Genomic DNA, 19,760 nt, shown 5'->3' with positions numbered 1-19,760 from the left:
AAAAATAAAGTTAACATATACAGAACCACTTAATTTACAAAATTAGTAATAATTTTGCTTAATATAACATACCTCTTCTCTAAAAACTTTTGCATGATCATAGCAACCTGGCAGAGTGCATATAAAATCTGCAACATCATCAACAGACCACTTGGCAACCATGGAACCTGTGATTTGAGCAACTCCAGGAAGGAGTTTAGAATGATATTCCCAACAGAGGGGCATTTCTCGTGCAGGGTTAAGAATAGGAGGCACTTCAAATACTGACTTGTGAACACTTTCTTGAAGACTAACAGAAGAAGGCTTTTCATCTTTGTCTGAAAGATAAAAAAAAAAAAAACAAACAGTAAATAATAAATTACATAACATTGTTAATATCACAATAGTTATGAATCATTTTTATCTCATATCTTTCCCTAAAATGTGCTAGGGCTCTATAGCCTGTTGCGGTTAAGTACAGTTGACTCCCACATTAGGAATGGTTTGTTATAGTACACAATTTGCTACAGTCAATTTCTTTGAGCACAGCAATATATCCTATGAGACTTTGGTCAGGATTTTTTCAGTAGCTCATTTTAATAAGTTTGTTCTAGTGAGTTGATAATGCAGTTTTAGTTTCATACAAACCTAATTACTGCTATAAGAGAATAGTTTATCCTATCTGAATAGTCTGCTATGTCTGTCACTTGTATGGATTCTCTGGCCAAATGTGCTAGGGCTCTATAGCCTGTTGCAGTTAAGTACAGTTGACTCTCACAATAGGAATGGTTTGTTATAGTACACAATTTGCTACAGTCAATTTCTTTGAGCACAGCAATATATCCTATGAGACTTTGGTCAGGATTTTTTCAGTAGCTCATTTTAGTAAGTTTGTTCTAGTGAGTTGATAATGCAGTTTTAGTTTCATACAAACCTAATTACCTATAAGAGAATAGTTTATCCTATCTGAATAGTCTGCTATGTCTGTCACTTGTATGGATTCGCTGGCCAGTTTGTGTGTCTTATGTGATATAAAAAACCTGCTACCTCTATATGAAACTGGCTAACCTGCCTTCACTCAAAAGGTCCTTGTTAAGGTTAGATGGATTTGAATCCAGGACTTTCCAAATGTGCTTCGGAGACTGAATAATTTTTATATAACATAATGAATATCACCAGCAGGTCTCGCTATATATATATATATATATATATATATATATATAAAGTAATCTCTCATTTATCAGCTTCCTCCTTGCTGTCCAAACAACAAGTCATGGTTCGAATCCTGCCTTCAGCATGGATGTTTGCAAGTCTTTTCGTGTGTGTGTGTGGGGGGGTGAGCTTCAGCACCTCGCGTGAGACTACTGCCTTGCTTACTGGAGGCCTGAAGCAGCTTGAATAGGTTCCATGTTTGGTCTCTAGAGTAAGCTTTCTGGACTATGTAAATCATAAATAAAAAAATATATAAACCTTATCTTACCCACAGTACAAACGTACTGTAGGTTTATTAACACATTCGCTGCCACGCTACTTTGGCAAAGTCTGTTCCCGTATGCCGAGCAATTTTACTTCTTCAAGGTCAGCACGGTACTCTCGTTGCCGGCAGTCAGCGTCATACGAGTATACTCGTAGTTGGCTTGTGCAGAGCATATACCATCTATGAGAATACACAGTTTTGATGCTAGCTCCACAAGCCAAGCATTTTCACTTCTTCAAGGTCAGTACAGTAATCTTGTTGCCGGCGGTAAGCATCATACGAGTATACTCGTAGCTGGCTTGTGTAGCTGGTTTACCAACTATGAGTATACTCGTAGTTGGCAGCGAAAGTGTTAAAAAACTTTCATGGGTAGGAATCACATAAAAACTCATATTAGAGGTACTATATGATTGTGACTTCTTGGTTCCCGTAGCTGTTAAAAAAAAAAAAAGATATTTGTATCTATTCTCTTGTTATTAAGACCCATTTTTCATTTATAAAAAAAAATAAAAATAAAATAAAAAATATGCTACAATATTCCCTCAATTATCCAAGCAACAAGAAATCAATGTACTGGGTCAGAGAAATGAAGGGTTGGTGAACTGAAAGAATGGTTACTTGAAACTGAGCTTAGGAACCTTTGCAACTCCTTTTTAGCCCAATGGCTACATTCCACATGTAGATACATTACATGTACCCCGCCCCATTCTTCCTATATCCAACATACAAGATCACAGGAAAACCATTCCTAAACCATATATTTAGGGTACATCAAAAGAAAAAAAAAAATAACCAAAGTTCTTTGCAAATATGATCTCCATACAACTTTCAAACCTTTCGTTCAGATAGCTACCTTCATACATTCTCCTAAAGACAGATTACATCCTGTTGAACATCCTGGAGTGTATAAAGTTCCCTGTGCCTACAATTTAGCCTACTTTGGACAGACTGATAAATCAGTTAACGGATAAAACAGATTTTATCAGACTGATAAATCAGATGGGAAAAAACATCTACATTACGTAGAAGTCATTATAGGTCTGAGAGTCTATTCTTAGGATCATCACTAGCTGTGAAGAACTCTTCCAACCTCAACAAGTATGCTTGCATTAATTTACCAAAGATAAGATCTAATAGTTGGACTTCACTAATTTAACTTTGTAGTTATTCAACCCAGAGAGGGCACCATGTAAGGACATTAGGTGTCAGCTACAATTTAAACTGTTTCTAAAATTACTTTTATGTTTCTAAATTGTTTCTTGTATTTGTTTTCAGTTAATATTTCACTTTGACTCTCACCTTTTCACTAGGATAATTGCTGAAATATACATAAAGCTATTCTGTAAATAATTGCTTATATAAAGCATTAAATAAAGATGATGGTGAAACAGAAACAGACCTGAGAATTTCAACAAACTTCAGGGATCTGATATTAAAATATCTAAATGTGATCACAATAGGAAGAGCTATTCAAAATTGAAATAATCAATTTAAAGTCATTGCTGAAGTACAGCTTTGGATGCATCAAAAAACAAAGCTGAGTGCAATGAAAACCTAATCAAAGAGTTGTCTAATAAAAAGTCAAACCTAACAAATGAAAATAAATTATTGAAGCTGCAGATTAGCTAATTGAAATGGAAGGTTAACAAAATTCAGCAGTGCTTCAAATTGAACAATATTGAAATAAACAGCATACCAGAAGTTTGAAATGAAAATATATGAACTATAACTGAAAAATTAATTGAGGAGAGATATTTAGTTGGGTGTTACTATAGGCCAGGTAATGTTGAAGATGGTGACAACAAAATGTATAGTCTACTTGGCTTAGTGAGCAAGAGAAGGGTGATCATTATGGATGATTTTAATTATGGTGATATTGACTGGAATGAAGAGATAGCATCAGAGTATAAGGGGAATGAATTTATTGAGTTCTTAAGGGACAACTCTTATAGGCAGTACATAACAGAGGGTATACAGTGGTTGGGAGTTTTAGATCTAATCATATCATCAGAGGATGCGCTTGCGAATAGTGTCTCATCTTCCCTCAGTTGGCAAGAGTAACCATGAAGTGATAACCTGGGTTGTTGCTAGTCATATGAGAACTTCTATGAAGAAGGGATATATTTTGAGCTACAGGGATAGTGATTATGAGAAGCTTAAGGAGACAACTGGGAGCTGTAGTATGGAAAGAGGAGTTGAATAAAAAAATGAATCAAACGCTGCTTGGGCATTGATAAGAGCTATTTAACAGTCGTGGTAATGCCTGAGTATATTCCAAGTGAGAATGCTGAATAACATAGAAGTAAAATGGATGTATGAAGAGATTATGCATGAAATCTGAAAGAAGAAGGCACTGTGGAGGCAAGATGAATGGTGGTAATAATCAGTTGCATGAAGTGTACAAAGAGTAGGCCAGGAAGGTGATTCAGTTACTAAACACAAGTGCAGTATCAGTAGAAATTAGCCAGTCATACCAATTAAAATCTTAGTGAGTTCTTTCAATATGTGACAAGTAAAAGAAAGATTGACTATAGCAGAATGTTGTGAGTTGATGACAATAGTAGATTAGTAACTGATGAAGAGGATATAGTTGAAGTGAGCAGTTTGTCAAGATATTTCATACTTGTGAAGGTGGCATCGTGAGAAGCTGGAGTGTGGAGAGTATGGTAGAGGAAGGAAGAGGTAGAGGTGAGTAAGCAGGAGGTGTATGAGGAACTAAGTAAACTGGATGTTAATAAGGCAGTAGGATTTGACGATATATCACTCTGTATTTGGAAGGAATGGTCAAGGGAATTAATGGTGCCCTTAACATGCCTGTTTAATGTGTCTTGCAACAGAATAAGCCCCAAAGGAGTGGAAAGAGAGTAAAATTGTTCCACTTCTTATAAAGGGGAAGATAATACTGAGGCTACAAATCATAGTCCAATCTGTAGGTTTGGAGTGGTTGTAAAGGTGTTAGAGAGGTTGGTGAGGACTAGGATTCAGAATTGGGTTAATAATAGTACTAGGAAATTATTTATTGGAATGAGACCTAATGCAGAGAGTCGGGGAAACTAGATCATCTTGAGAGGAATGCTGAGGATATGTATGTAAGTGCAGATAGGATTTGTAGACATATTAGTGATGCAAATGTCATAATGAAAGTTGAGCAACTTTCCCACCACACACTCAAAATGCCCAACACTTTTTGTTTGGGCATTTTGAGTGTGTGAGAGGAAAGTTGCCCAAATGGACCAATCAGACTATAGATTCAAGGATAAGAAAAAGTGAGGAGGTAACTTGTTATGTCTGTAGTACACAAATGCCAGGAGCATTAGAAACAAGTTGAGTTTGTTGCATTAGTGAATAATACATTATTCCCTAAAATTGTTGGCGTTAGTGAAACCTGGCTCTCAGCGTCTGATGTCATAACTGGAATAGGTTGCAAAGGATATACCATTTTTAGGAATGCCATAAGATAGGAGAGGAGCGAGAATACTACTAATGATATCAGATCCATGAAGATGATGTGAAGTTATATGACAACTTTCTCAAGCAACATGTGAAAGAAGCAACTCTAGTACAAAGAGTGTTTCATGTTGGAGGCTTAATGGATATTTTTACAACACTCAAAAAGAATTAAAATAGACTTTAATGCTTCCTATATTTCGTCCTAGTCACTAGGACATCTACGGGGATTACAAAAAAATTAATGTAACATATGCACAAATAACAAACAATACTAAGCCCAACCACGTGGGTGACACTAAAGTCCTATCTAGGTAGAGCGCCCTCTAAGGGCAGTAGTAGGTGGCCTGGAATGTAAGGTGGGAACTCTGGTGATGAGTGTTTCCCAAATCTTCGGAAGCTTAATGCACCCATATTTATTGAGATTTGGTTGGTTTTTGAGAGCTGCTGCTGCTTCTAAGAAAAGTCTCTCTTTCTTGAATTTGCTGTGGTGGAGCATGGTGGTTTTCTTCCATGATACTCTGTGGGTGGTGTCCAAAACATGGTCAGCCAAGCCTGAATGGCCATAGTTGTGTTTGAAGATGTAAGACTTGTGTTCCTCTAGACGGATGGATGCTGATCTGCCTGTCTGTCCAAAGTACGCCAGCTTATAGGAACAGGGTACTTTGTAAACTCCAGGCAGAGAGAGAGGAGGGAGCTGATCTTTCGTAGAACGGATAAGGGTAACCAGTTTGCGGTGGGGCTTGTATGCTGTGTGTGTAGATTGTATTGTTTTAGTATCTTGGCTATTTTTTCAGATGTGCCACGGATGTAGGGTATGGTGATGGCATTTTTAAAATCTTGTTGACGAGAAGGAAGGGGAATGGGGGAGGAGTTGATTATTTTTTTGATACTGTGATCGCTACAGCTACCAATGGCTACAGCGATCACAGTATCAAAAAAATAATCAACTCCTCCCCCATTCCCCTTCCTTCTCGTCAACAAGATTTTAAAAATGCCATCACCATACCCTACATCCGTGGCACATCTGAAAAAATAGCCAAGATACTAAAACAATACAATCTACACACAGCATACAAGCCCCACCGCAAACTGGCTACCCTTATCCGTTCTACGAAAGATCAGCTCGCTCCTCTCTCTCTGCCTGGAGTTTACAAAGTACCCTGTTCCTGTAAGCTGGCATACTTTGGACAGACAGGCAGATCAGCATCCATCCGTCTAGAGGAACACGTCTTACATCTTCAAACACAACTATGGCCATTCAGGCTTGGCTGACCATGTTTTGGACACCACCCACAGAGTATCATGGAAGAAAACCACCATGCTCCACCACAGCAAATTCAAGAAAGAGAGACTTTTCTTAGAAGCAGCAGCAGCTCTCAGGAATTAACCAAATCTCAACAAATATGGTTTCATTAAGCTTCCTAAGATTTGGGAAATGCTTATCACCAGAGGTCCCATCTTACATTCCAGGCCACCTACTACTGCCCTTAGAGGGCTCTCTATCTAGATAGGACTTTAGTGTCACCCACGTGGTTGGGCTTAGTATTGTTTGTTATTTGTGCATATGTTACATTAATTTTTTTGTAATCCCCGTAGATGTCCTAGTGACTAGGACGAAATATAGGAAGCATTAAAGTCTATTTTAATTCTTTTTGAGTGTTGTAAAAATATCCATTAAGCCTCCAACATGATGTCCTCACAGCACTTAAGCCTCTACACACGTACAAAGAGTGTTATATTTGATCATGGCATCAAAAGGTGTCTCAGTTAAGGATGTGACTATTTTACTACCAGTTCGTGATAGTAATCATACCGTACTGACCTTGGGAGTGGTTTATTATATGGATGTTTCATTTAGGACAGGTTATATGTTCAACTACAAATATGGAAATTATGACAAACTTAGAATACTATCTTTGGTTCCATGGTATTAGTTGTTGAATAAGAAGAATATCAGCAGTGCAGGAAGCTTTGAAAACAGTGGTATCTGAATGTGTTCCTAGAGTTCGAAGAACAAATAGAATGGAAATGAAATGAATGTGCAGTCTCATTAAACATGAATCCATGAAGATGATGTGGTAGGAATATCATGAGAATAAGAGTGAGAAAAGTTATGAAATATATAAAGCTCAGGCCAGAAAACTTACAAGTGTTGTACAGAAAGATAAGTTCAGTATGAAAAGAAACTGGTTGCACCGCTTAAAGGCAACCCTAAAGAATTTTATCTTTATGCTGCAAATAAAAGAAAGAATGAATGCAGATGGTACCCTAATATCGGAAACAGATGAGGTAGCTCAAATAATGAGTGCTCACTTTACCAAGATCTGTCAACTTGGTGTATAGTGCACAGTGCTATGACTACACTGGATGAAGAAATAGAAGTGCATGAAGAGGAGGTTCTAGAACTGTTGCATAACCTGGATAAAAATTTGGCAACTGGAACATCAGCACATGTACTAAAGAAAGGTTCAACCGAACTGGCTAGGCCTTTGACATGTTTGTATAATTTGGTCTCAGGGAAGATCCCACAGGAATGGAAAGAATGTATGATAATCCTGTTGCATAAGGCTGGTTCAAAGAATGATCTAACTATCAACCTGTCAGTATCTCTAGATTAATTGTATTTTAGAAACATTTTAGCATACCAACATGGTATGCTAAAATGCTTTTCATAGTTTTCAATATTGCAGTTATGGCAGCTTCTATTATGCACTCTATAACATGATCCACTAGTTTGTCAAGAGGACAAGAGCCTATTGTAGTCTAGCATATGGTCTAGATCCCCCCCCCCCCCCACACACACACCGAGTGCTATAGCTATTTAAGCTACATCAGAATGAGAAGGGCATGGTTACTGTATAGGTGCATTGATTGGGACTCAGTTGAAGGATGTTGTCCACATGATTGGCATTTCCTCCATGGGCAGGTCTGTCTCACATCCGGTCCTTACAGATAATAATAATGTTTCATAATGTAAAATCTTCATGAAGCTTTGAGTATATCCTACTGAAGGGAGGGTCCTGATGTCAGCAAAATTCACAACCATTCCATTGTGGAATAATAATTTCATTACTTATTTACAGTAGATCCATCTAACTTATGATGTGAGGTTTTTCATTATTATTATTATTATTATTATTGGATTTTTTTTCTTTTAGGGGCAATGATCTCTTACTCCTACACAAACCCAAGATTGTGAAATTCTATTTCATCCAGGCTAGGTAGTTTTATGATTTTATCTTCCTTTAAGGAGACAAAGGTATTCATCCCATCTATTAGTGAATCTGTAGAAATGTCCTTTATTCTTTGAGGTGCGTGGTTCATTATATTTCTAATTAGCAGACTTCGATGTAATGGAATCATTTTGGTGTGCCTTCAGAGTGAAGCCATATTCATGTTTCCTTCTGATTCATTCTACTGAGATTGTAAGTATCATACCATTCAAGTATGATGTATTTATGAGACAACTGGTCAAAGAAAGGCTCAAAAAAGTTCCTATACTTGGTAACTAGAGTTGAACTTAGAACAGTCTTTCTTCAGATTGGCCTAGCACAATGCAAATATCATTTCCACAATATACAACATACATACATACATTCAACACAGGCCTAGATCAACAGATAGTAACTACTGTTACTATCTGTTGATCCAACTCACCAACACCATCCAGTGGAAAACTCTCTTATGTCAAGAAGGTAACAGTAAAGAAAGTATCTAAGAGGATATATGTTAACACCCTCTTGACATAAGAGAGTTTTCCACTGGATGGTGTTGGTGAGTACTTCCTCTTTGCCTTATGATATGGTATATTCTGCTCTGTCATGATCTTTTGAATCTCTTTATCAACCAGCATACTATTGAGTGTGCCAAGGTGGAAGTATGAGTGTTTGGGTGTTTTCTTTTGCAATCTTTATTATTTTCATACATTTTACTGTTGCATTAGACACAGATGACAGAGCCATGATAGGCATTCAGAGCATAACAGTATTTCTGGAATATGAAAGAGTACAAGAAAGATGACAGGACAATTGAAATATCTTGCTTTCACTGATGTCGAATTTCAGTTGTCAAATTAAGGATGATATTCCTGGTCGGTATCAGGATATATCAACTCTATGTATGAGAATTCTTCTTAAAGCAGTGACTCCTTGATCTTTTAATTTAGAGCAAATCTCCTTGTCAAAAACATCAAGTAGGTCTCACTCCAACATTACTCCTCTTGAAAAGTTTAAAATTTTGTGGAGGGTAACCATAACTAGCATAACCCAGATTGATGTTGCTCTGATGGATTCATAGGATGTTTCAATGATATTATCTTCTGAACTGAATTGAATTTTTTTCATAACTTTTGGACTAGCATTTCTGGATTGCATTTTTCCAATTGGACATTTACCTGTTGAATGTATTATTAAACACAATGGCATAATGATAGGTTTCTGATGTTTTTGTTAGTTACTGTCTGTTGATCTAGGCCTGTGTTGAATGTATGTATGTTGTATATTGTGGAAATGACATTTCATCTATTGTGCTAGGCCAATCTGAAGAAAGACTGTTCTAAGTTTGACTCTAGTTACCAACCACAGGAACTTTTTTGAGGCTTTCTTTGACCAGTTCCAGAGTTAATGGACTGTGGGCATGAATCTCTGTCATAGACAAGTGGGTTTTTTCCCCTCCCAGAAACTCAGGTTTTTCTTCCTGTAAACTCAAGAAAATGGGATTGTAAAACTCATACTATTTCAAACAATAATATATTGTGTTGGGGACCATAAGATGGTGGCAGTTGTCTGATGTGATCTCCTTACCAGGTTCTATTAAATCACTGATAGTTTGGATAAACAATCTCTGATTGGCTAAGGGTGGAGATTAACTGCATCTCAGTCACAAAAAGTCATCATCATCAACAAATTCCTGATATATATATATATACCCACAGTAGGTGTATAGAATACATGTACTGATATACTATCAGGATTATACAATAAGATAAAATTGAACTTCATATTGAAAAGAAGGGTGTGTAATAAAGTTTTGAAACAAATCAAAGTTGAACAGCTCTTAGATGTGAACTGTGATCCTTGTTGGAGATCTAAACAGCAGAGTAGGAAATGATTACCAGACATACAGGAATGTTTTGGGAAAATTTGGAGAAAAAAGAAAAGCTAATAATAATGGTAAGTACCTGCTAGATTTCTGCTTAGGACATAGATTAGTTATTACTAACACCATGCTCCAACATAAGAATGTGCACAAATTCACATGGAGAGAAGATGCAAGGAATAATAAGTCTCACTGAATATGTTATTGTTGACATTTGTTTTCCCTCTGGTTCAGGAGACAAGAGTATACAGAGAATCTGAAATAGGAAATGATCACATTTAGTGTTGAGAAGGATAAAATTGAACTTCATATTGAAAAGAAGGGTGTGTAAGAAAGTTTTGAAACAAATCAACATTGAACAGCTCTCAGATACAAACTGTAGACTCAAATACACAAACATTATTCAAGAAAAACTGAAAGAGTTTGAAAGCAAGAAACCTTGAAGATACAATGCCAAATCCTAAAGAAAACTTTGATTCAGCCAGAGAGGCATGTGGTGAGGTAATCTATAAGGAAAGGAAAATCAGAACTGCATGGTGAACTCAGGAAGTTAAAGACACAGTCAAGTAAAAGAAGAAAACACATTGAAAGTTCTTGACAAGTAAGTCAGCTTGTGCTCTTAGAGAAAAATGTGAGAAAGCAAAGCATTGAGTAAAATTAGCTAAACAAAAGTCATGGGAACACTTTGGTAAGACCATAGAAACTAAATATCATGAAGGTAGTAAAATATTTTGGAAGCTATAGAAAAAGTTCAGAAATAGAGGAGGAAAGAGAACTGTAAAAGAAATTAGGGATGATAAAGGGTACAGGAAAACTAAAGATAAATATATTCTTGATGTTTGGAGTAATTACTTTGAAAGATTGCTAAATGAAACAAGCAGTGACAGCATGGTGATAGAAAACAGTCCACAGAAAGGCAGTCAGGAATACAAATCAATACTTCAAGTAAAAAAAGTCATCAAAAAAAAAACAAATGCAGAAAAGTAGCTGAAGTAGATGAAATTAAACCAGAAATGATCAAATATGGAAGTATAAAAGTCTTACAGTGGCAGCATTGCATAATTCAGAAGGCTTGGTCAGAGGTCAAATTCCAGATGATTGGAGTAGAATGCTGATCATACCCATCTATAAAAAATGGAAATAAAACTGAATGAAAGAATTACAGAGGAATTCCTCTACTGAGTGTTCCTGGAAAGATTTATTGAGAAACAGCTAAGAAAAATTATGGAGCAGAAGCTTCTAGAAGAACAAGCTGGGTTCAGGCCAAATAGAGGTTGTCAGGATCAGATTTTCATTTTAAGATAAATAGTTGAGAAATCATGGAAATATAACAAGGATTTGTATTTTAGGTTTTGTTCATCTCATAAAAGCATATAACAAAGTCCGTGTGTAGAGGCTTAAGTGCTGTGAGGACATCATATTGGAGACTTAATGGATTGTATACAGCACTCAGAAAGGATTAAAACAGAATTTAATACTTCCTATATATTTCATCTCAGTAAATGAGACATCTTCAGGGATTACAAAAAAACTAATGTAACATCAAAAACAAATAACACACAATACTAAGCCCAACCACGTGGGTGACACTAAAGTTCTATCTAGGTGGAGCACCCTCTAAGGGCGGTTGTAGGTAGCCTGGAATGTAAAGTGGGACCTCTGGTGATAAGCATTTCCCAAATCTTAGGAAGCTTAATGAAACCATATTTGTTGAGATTTGGTTAATTCCTGAGAGCTGCTGCTGATTCTAAGAATAGCCTCTCTTTTTTGAATTTGCTGTGGTGGAGCATGGTGGTTTTTTTCCATGAGATCCTGTGGGTTGTATCCAAGACATGGTCAGCCACGCCTGACTCCGCATATATCACCGCGCCATCTTGTCACTTTTGCGGGAACAAATTGCCACTACTCGTGCCACCCTCTCCGTGATGAACGCCGCCATTACCTCCCTACAATCAGACCTCTCCACTGTACTTAACACTAAACTTTGGTCTATTCTCTCTGGCATCTCGGAAGCTTCTACACAGAAAGAATTTCAAAAAATAAAAAATAAACACATCAAGAAACTTAACAACCTGGTTAAAGCCAAACCGCAACCGCAAATTCAACCGCTCCAGACAGTAGAGAACTTATTGTCCAAAAGACTCAACAATGATGCCGTCAGTGCCCTAAGCCTCGACCACAATTTTGCAGGCGCTCCTAAAGAAGTGCTGGTGCTTGATGTGATGTACAATGTCGAACGCAGTATCTGTCGCTTAGCGCCGGAGATAGCAAATAACATCAGACTTGTCATCGCCAACATCCTCGCCCAGTTTCCGCCTCCAAAAAGTAATTTATCGTCCACCCAATGCACTGCTCTCGTGAAATTACGAAAAGAAAAAAGTATCGTCATCACCAAAGCAGATAAGAGTAATGCCACTGTCGTTCTAAATACCACGGAATACAATCTGAAAATGGGGATTATCCTCCGAAATCACTCTACCTACACCCTGCTAGAACATGATCCCACAAAAACACAAGCTAAAAAATTGACTTAAAAGTGTCTTCCTGACCCCTGGAAATCACAAAAAAACTCAAACCTTTCCGTTACCTTCCTCCCCGAATATACGGTTTAACAAAAAACTATAAACCTAATTCCCCACTAAGACCTATAGTAGATGCCACAATGCACCTTGCTACAAGCTGTCAAAACAGCTGGCCAGCTTTCTGACTCCCCCCCCACTGGACTTTCCACATTCTATATAACAAACTCTACCCATTATAACTAAGATGAAAAGCCAAAAAGCTATTTTTTTCTGACGAAGTTAATTAAATTCAGGGGATAAAAATCCCTTATTATTTTACAGCCAGTATGCGAAACTCTAAGATCGAAAAACTCTTAGATCGTAGTTTTTCGATCTTAGAGTTTCGCATACTGGCTGTAAAAAAATAAGGGATTTTTTCCCCTTAATTTAAACTCTACCCATTTTTAAACCGTCATAGAAAATCTAACCTTAAGTAACACAGACATATTAGTAAGCTTTGACATCTCCTCATTGTTTACCAATATTTCCTTAATTGATACATCAACACTCTAAAAAAACGTTTTTCCTTCTGACATCTTAGATCTCTTTTCCTTTACCATCAATTCCGGTTATTTTTCTTCATCATCATCAAATTCCTGCCATGTACCCTCAAGGGGTGTACAGGATATGACAGTACTACATGAAAAAAATTACATCATTATTAATTTCCTATCTACAATTTTCCTCCAAATCAGTCTGTTACTTGTCAAGACTCCAACAATTAACAGATCTTATATTTCTATCGTCTAAGGCACTTTGTACCGTATCAATCCACCTATATTTTGGTCTTCCTCTGGGTCGTTTTGCTGCCAACTTGGCAGTGAACACTTGTTTTGCTAATCTTTCCTCGCCCATTCTGTTTAAGTGACCATACCACCTGAGATTAGCTCTGCTAACGCATTCCTGGATGCACACAATGTTAAGTTCTTTCCTAATATCCTTGTTTTTAATATCATATTGCCATTGATGCCATCTGTTCACGCCTATAATTTTTCTCAGGACTCTCATATCTGTGGTCTTTGGTCAAGTGTTTTACTTCTGACCCAGCTCTCAGATCCATAAGTTAAAACTGGTTTGAACACTGTCTTGTATACAGCTAATTTAGTGTTCCGACTAATTTCTCTCTTATTCCATATGAATTTATTCAGTTGACTTCCCACCATACCAGCTTTGATAATTCTGTTGTCTATTTCTATATTTAATTTACCATCTTCAGTTAAAATCGTACCTAAATAGCTGAAATGTTTTACTTGTTCCACAGGTTCTCCATTCACAACACAGTTGACATTTTCAATGATTCTGCCTATTTTCATTGTCTTTGTCTTTTTATTGCTGACCTTCATAAAATATCTATTACAACAGTTATTCAATTTAGTCAGAGAATCTTGCAGACTAGTAGCGGATTTATTTAGAAGTATAACATCGTCCGCATAAAGCAAAGAGCTGACATTAACATCTCCAATTCTGATATCATGTTTAATACCACTTTCCTTCATAATATGATCCATATAGATAATGAATAACAGTGGAGATAATGTACATCCTTGTCTCACACCAGATTTAACATTAAACCATCTTCCTGAACTTCCTTCAATTCTAACTGCTGACTTACAACTCTAATAAAGACTAAATATTGCTTGATATAATGCCTCATTTACACCATATAACTGCAGCGTATTGAATAGCTTCTCTCTTGGCACCTTGTCATATGCCTTTTCCAAATCGACAAAACTTAAATACAGATCTTTGTTATATTCCCATGCTTTCTCGACTATTTGTCGTAAAGTGAAGATCTGATCCTGACAGCCTCTATTTGGCCTGAATCCAGCTTGTTCTTCACCAAGCTTTTCTTCCACAATTCTTCTCAACCATTTCTCAAGTATACTTGCATAGATCTTGCCAGGAACACTCAGTAGGGAAATACCTCTGTAATTCTCACATGCAGTTTTATTTCCCTTTTTATATATGGGTACTATGAGAACTCTACTCCAATCATCGGGAATTCGTCCCTCTGTCCAGGCTTTCTGAACTATGCAGTGCAGCCACTGTCAGACTCTTATACCACCATACTTCAGCATTTCTGGTCGAATATCATCTACTCCTGCTGCCTTTCCACATTTCAAGCCTTTGATAGCTTTTTCTACTTCAAGTATTTATATATGTATTCCTGACTGCATGCCTGGTCAGTATTTTTTACCACTGTGCTGTCATCACTGCTTGTTTCATTAACAGTTTTTCAAAGTAATTACTCCATACTTCAAGGATATCTTTTTCTCCCGTTTTCATGTCACCTTTATCATTTCTAACTCCTTTTACAGCACTCTTTCCTCCATTCCTAAGCTTCTTCAACAACCTCCAGAATATTTTGCAACCTTCTTGATATTTATTTTTTATATTCTTGCCAAAGTCCTCCCATGACTTTTGTTTAGCTAGTTTAACAGAGTGTTTAGCTTTCTTACATTTGTCTCTATATTCTCTAAGAGCACAAGCTGACTTATTTGACAGGAACTTTTGATATGCTTTCTTCTTTTCCTTCACTGCCTCTTTAACTTCCTGTGTCCACCAGGGAGTTCTGATTTTTTTATCCTTGCAGACAACCTCGCCACATGCCTCTCTTGTAGAATCAGTCAATGTTTTCTTCAGAGTTTGCCACTGAATCTCCAAGGCTTGATTCCTGTTCTCAAACTCTTTCATTTTTTCTTCAATAATCTTTGTGTATTTTAGTCTACAGTTCACATCTGAGAGCTGCTCAGCTTTTATTCGCTTTAAAACTTTCTTACATGTTTTTCTTTTCAATATGAAATTCAATTTTATCTTGCTCAAGACTAAATAGTGATCACTTAAAATTTCAAATCCTCTGTACACTCTGGTGTCCTGCACCAGGGAGAAAACATCACTATCAACAATAACATAGTCAATGAGACTTTTCTTATTCCTAGCCTCTTCTCTCCATGTGAATTTGTGCACATTTTTATGTTGGAACATGGTGTTAGTAATAACCATTCCATGTCCTGAGCAGAAATCCAACAGATATTTGCCATTATTATTAGCTTTGCTCTATTCTCCAAATTTTCCCAAAATATTTTTGTATGGTTATTTTTCTAGGAAGAACAAAATCTATAAGCCGATAGAGGGAACTGCCATGGGTTCCCCCCTCTCACCAATTTTTATATGGAAGAATTTGAAAAACGAACCATAGACTCAGCCCCTCTCAAACCTTCTGTCTGGCTAAGATATGTAGACAATGTGTTCTCTATTTGGCTTCATGGCCCAGACACTTTAGACTCTTTCCTCAGTCACCTCAACAGCCTACATCCAAGAATCCAGTTTACAATGGAAAAGGAAAAGTAATAATTGTTTACCCTTCCTAGACACCTTAGTTACATGCCTTCCCATTGGTACACTTTCCTTCACTGTATATAGAAAACCCACACACACAGACAGATATATTCACAAACTCTCCCACCACCACCCTGCTCAAAAATATGGCATTATTAAAACTCTTACCAAGAGAGCCCACAATCTTTGTTCCAGTGGAACTGCCCTTACAACTGAGCTTGACCACATACACAACACTTTCCTCTCCAATGGCTACAGTGATCACAGTATTAAAAAAATAACCATGTCCTCTCCCCCCCCCCCCCTCTCCTCAGTCTTCTCTTCAGGAAGAGTTTAGAAATGCCATTGCCATACCCTACATCCGTGGCACATCTGAAAAAATAGCCAAGATTTTAAAAAAGTACAACCTACACACAGCATTTAAGCCCTACTGCAAACTTGCTACCTTCATCTGCTCTACAAAAGATCATCTCCCTCCTCTCTCAGTGCCTGGAGTCTATAAAGTACCCTGTTCATGTAAACTGGCATACTTTGGACAGACAGTCAGATCAGCCACTATCCACCTGGAGGAACATAAGTCATACATCTGCAAACACAACTATGGTCAGTCAGGCTTGGCTGACCGTGTCTTGGATACAACCCACAAGGATCTCATGGAAAAAAAAACACCATGCTCCACCACAGCAAATTCAAAAAAGAGAGATTATTCTTAGAATCAGCAGCAGCTCTCAGGAATCAACCAAATCTCAACAAATATGGTTGCATTAAGCTTCCTAAGATTTGGGGAATACTTATCACCAGAGGTCCCACTTTACATTCCAGGCCACCTACAACTGCCCTTAGAGGGCGCTCCACCTAGATAGGACTTTAATGTCACCCACTCCTCATTTACTGAGACGAAATATATAGGAAGTATTAAATTCTGTTTTAATCCTTTCTGAGTGCTGTATACAATCCATTAAGCCTCCAATATGATGACATATAACAAAGTGTCGAGAGGAAAACTGTTCAAACTCTCCAGTTACATATTGCTAATGGGACATTATATCAAGCAATATAAACAGTCTCTGAGTTGTAAATCAGCAGTTAGAATTGAAGGAGGTACAGGAAGATTGTCTGATGTTAAGTCAAGTGTGTGACGAGCATACATTATCTCCACTACTGTTTCTTCATTACTTTATGAAGGAAAGCAGTATTAAACCTGATATCAGAATTGGAGATGTTAATCTCAGCTCTTGACTTTAAGCATATGATGTCATATTCCTAAATAAATACAGGACAAGTCTGCAGGATTCCCTGACTAAATTGAATAACTGCTGTAATAAATTTGGTATAAAAATCAGCAATAAAAAGAAAAAGACAATAAAAAATAGGCAAAAACATTGAAAACATCAATTGCATCCTGAATTGAGAACCTATAGATCAAGTAAAACATTTTAGCTATTTAGGCACAATATTTAGTGAAGATGGCAAATTAAATTTGGAAATAGACAGCAGAATCAGCAAAGCTGGTATGGTAGGAAGTCAACTGACTAAATTTATATGGAATAAGCAAGAGATTAGTCAAAACACTAAACAAGCTGTATACAAGACAGTGTTCACACCAATTTTAACTTATGGATCTGAGAGCTGGGTTAGAAATAAAACATTTGATTAAAGACTGGAGACCACAGATATGAGAGTCTTGAGAAAGATTAGGGAACTGAACAGGTGGCATCAATAGCAGTATCACATTAAAAATGAGGACATTAGGAAAGAGATTGACATAATTCATTGTTAGCATTAATGAATGTGTTAGCAGAGCTAATCTTTGGTGTGGCTACTTAATGGGATCAGAATGGGAGTGAAAAGATTAGCTAAACAAGTGTTCTTTGCTAGGATGGCAGGAAAAAGAACCAGAAGAAAACCAATATGTATGTGGATTGATAAATCCACATACATATTGGTATGTGGATTAAAAGTGCCTTATAAGATAGAAATATAAAATCTGATAATATAATATTAGAATATTGACAGAAAACAGACTAATGTAGAGGAAAATTGTTGATAGGAAGTTAGTAATGATACTATTATAATATCCTGTACACCCCCCCCTCGAGGGTATATGTCAGGAGTTTGATGATGATGGTATGAAAGAGTTACATAATTACTAATTTCCTATTGACAATTTACCTCCAAATTAATCTGATAACTGTCAAGACTCTGATATTATCAGATCTTATATTTCTCTCTTATAAAGAACTTTTTTACTGTATCAATCTGCCTAGACCTTGGTCTTCCTTTGGGTCTTTTTCCTACCATCCTAGAAACAATACTTGTTGTGCTAATCTTGCTCTTGCATTCCGTTTATGTGACCATACCACCTGAGATTAGCTCTGCTAGCATAGTAAATGCTAACAATGCCGTCAAGTTTTTCCCTACTATTCTCATGTTTATTATGATACTGCCACTGATGCCATCTGTTCATTCCCCTAATCCTTCTCAACACTGTCATATCTGTGGTCTCCAATCTTTGATCAAGTGCTTTATTTTTAACACAGTTCTCGGATCCATAAGTTAAAATTTGGTTTGAACAGTGTATATCATATACAGCTGGTTTACTGTTTTGACCAATTATTTGATAAAAATGTATTCACTTGACTTCCTACCATGCTAAACTATACTAATTCTGCTGTTGATTTCCATGTTTAATTTGCCATCTTCACTATAAAATTGTCCATAAATAGCTGAAATGTCTTACGTTCTATATGTCTCCCATTCAGAATGTAATTGATGTTTTTAATGCTTCTGTCTGTTTTCATTGTCTGTCTTGTTATTGCTGATTTTCATACCAATATTTATCACAGTAATTATTCAATTTAGTAAAGGAGTCCTGCAGACTTGTACTGGATTTATTTCTAAGTATAACATCTTCTGCATAAAGAACAGCTGAGATTAACAGCCTCCAATTTTGATATTAGGTTTAATACCACTTAATTTCATAATGATCCATCTAGATGCTGAATAGCAATGGAGATAAGTTACATCCTTGTTATACACTTGATTTAACATCAAACCATCTTTCTGTACTTCCTTCAGTTTCAGCTGCTGATTTATAACACAAATATAGACTAAGTATTACTTGATATAATATTCAAGACTACTAAACTATACCAATAACTTCTCTACTATTTGTCTTAAAGTGAAAATTTGATCCTGACAACCTACTGTTTGGTCTGATTTTAGCTTAACCATTTCTCATGTATACTTGCAAAATTTTACCATGAACACTCATTAGGGAAATTCTTCAGCAATTCTCACACTCATTATTTCCCTTTTTTTTTACCGATGGTACTATGAATTATGCAGTGAAGCACTATAAAACTTTTATACCTCTATATTTTAGCATTTCTGGTCAAATATCTACTCCAGCTGTCTTTCCACATTTCATGTTTGGGATAGCTTTTTCTACTTCAAGTACAGATATGTATTCCAGATGACATTCGTGTTTAGTGTTTTCTACTACCATGTTGACACTGCTTGTTTTGTTTAGCAATCTTTCAAAGTAATGACTCCGACACCTAGAATATCTTTATCTTCTGTTATCATGTCACCTTTATCATCTCTACTTCCTTTCACAGTACTCTTTCCTCCATTTTTAAGGTTTGTCAATGGCCTCCCAAATATTTTGTCACTTTCCTGATATTTCTTTCCTGTGTCCTTACTAAAGTCTTTTCATGGCATTTGTTTCATGAGTTTCATGAGCACAAGCTGACTTACTTGCTAGAAACTTTTGATACGCATTCATCTTTTCCTTGACTGCCTCTTTAACTTCCTGATTCCACCATGGAGGTCTGGTTTTTTTCGCCTTGCAGACA

The 19,760-nt window shown here is 36.7% G+C and overlaps 1 protein-coding gene across 6 annotated transcripts in view; it reads right to left on the bottom strand.

Moving 5' to 3' along the window:
* LOC150095352 (lethal(3)malignant brain tumor-like protein 4) overlaps positions 1 to 19,760 on the bottom strand; it is a 381,800-nt gene that overhangs the window by 18,619 nt on the left and 343,421 nt on the right. For all 6 annotated transcript variants that reach the window (XM_090410238.1, XM_090410241.1, XM_090410242.1 and 3 more), the window contains one exon: positions 73 to 317. In XM_090410238.1, coding sequence (XP_090266364.1) covers positions 73 to 317 — 245 coding nt within the window. The remainder of the gene's footprint in view (positions 1 to 72; positions 318 to 19,760) is intronic.

This window comes from Typopeltis vanoorti, chromosome 20 (genome assembly GCF_054136105.1).
Source record: "Typopeltis vanoorti isolate ZY-2024b chromosome 20, IOZ_Tvanoo_1.0, whole genome shotgun sequence".
Taxonomy (NCBI): domain Eukaryota; kingdom Metazoa; phylum Arthropoda; class Arachnida; order Uropygi; family Thelyphonidae; genus Typopeltis; species Typopeltis vanoorti.
Note: the sequence above shows the minus strand (reverse complement) of the source record. Positions and strands in the feature narration are given on the sequence as shown.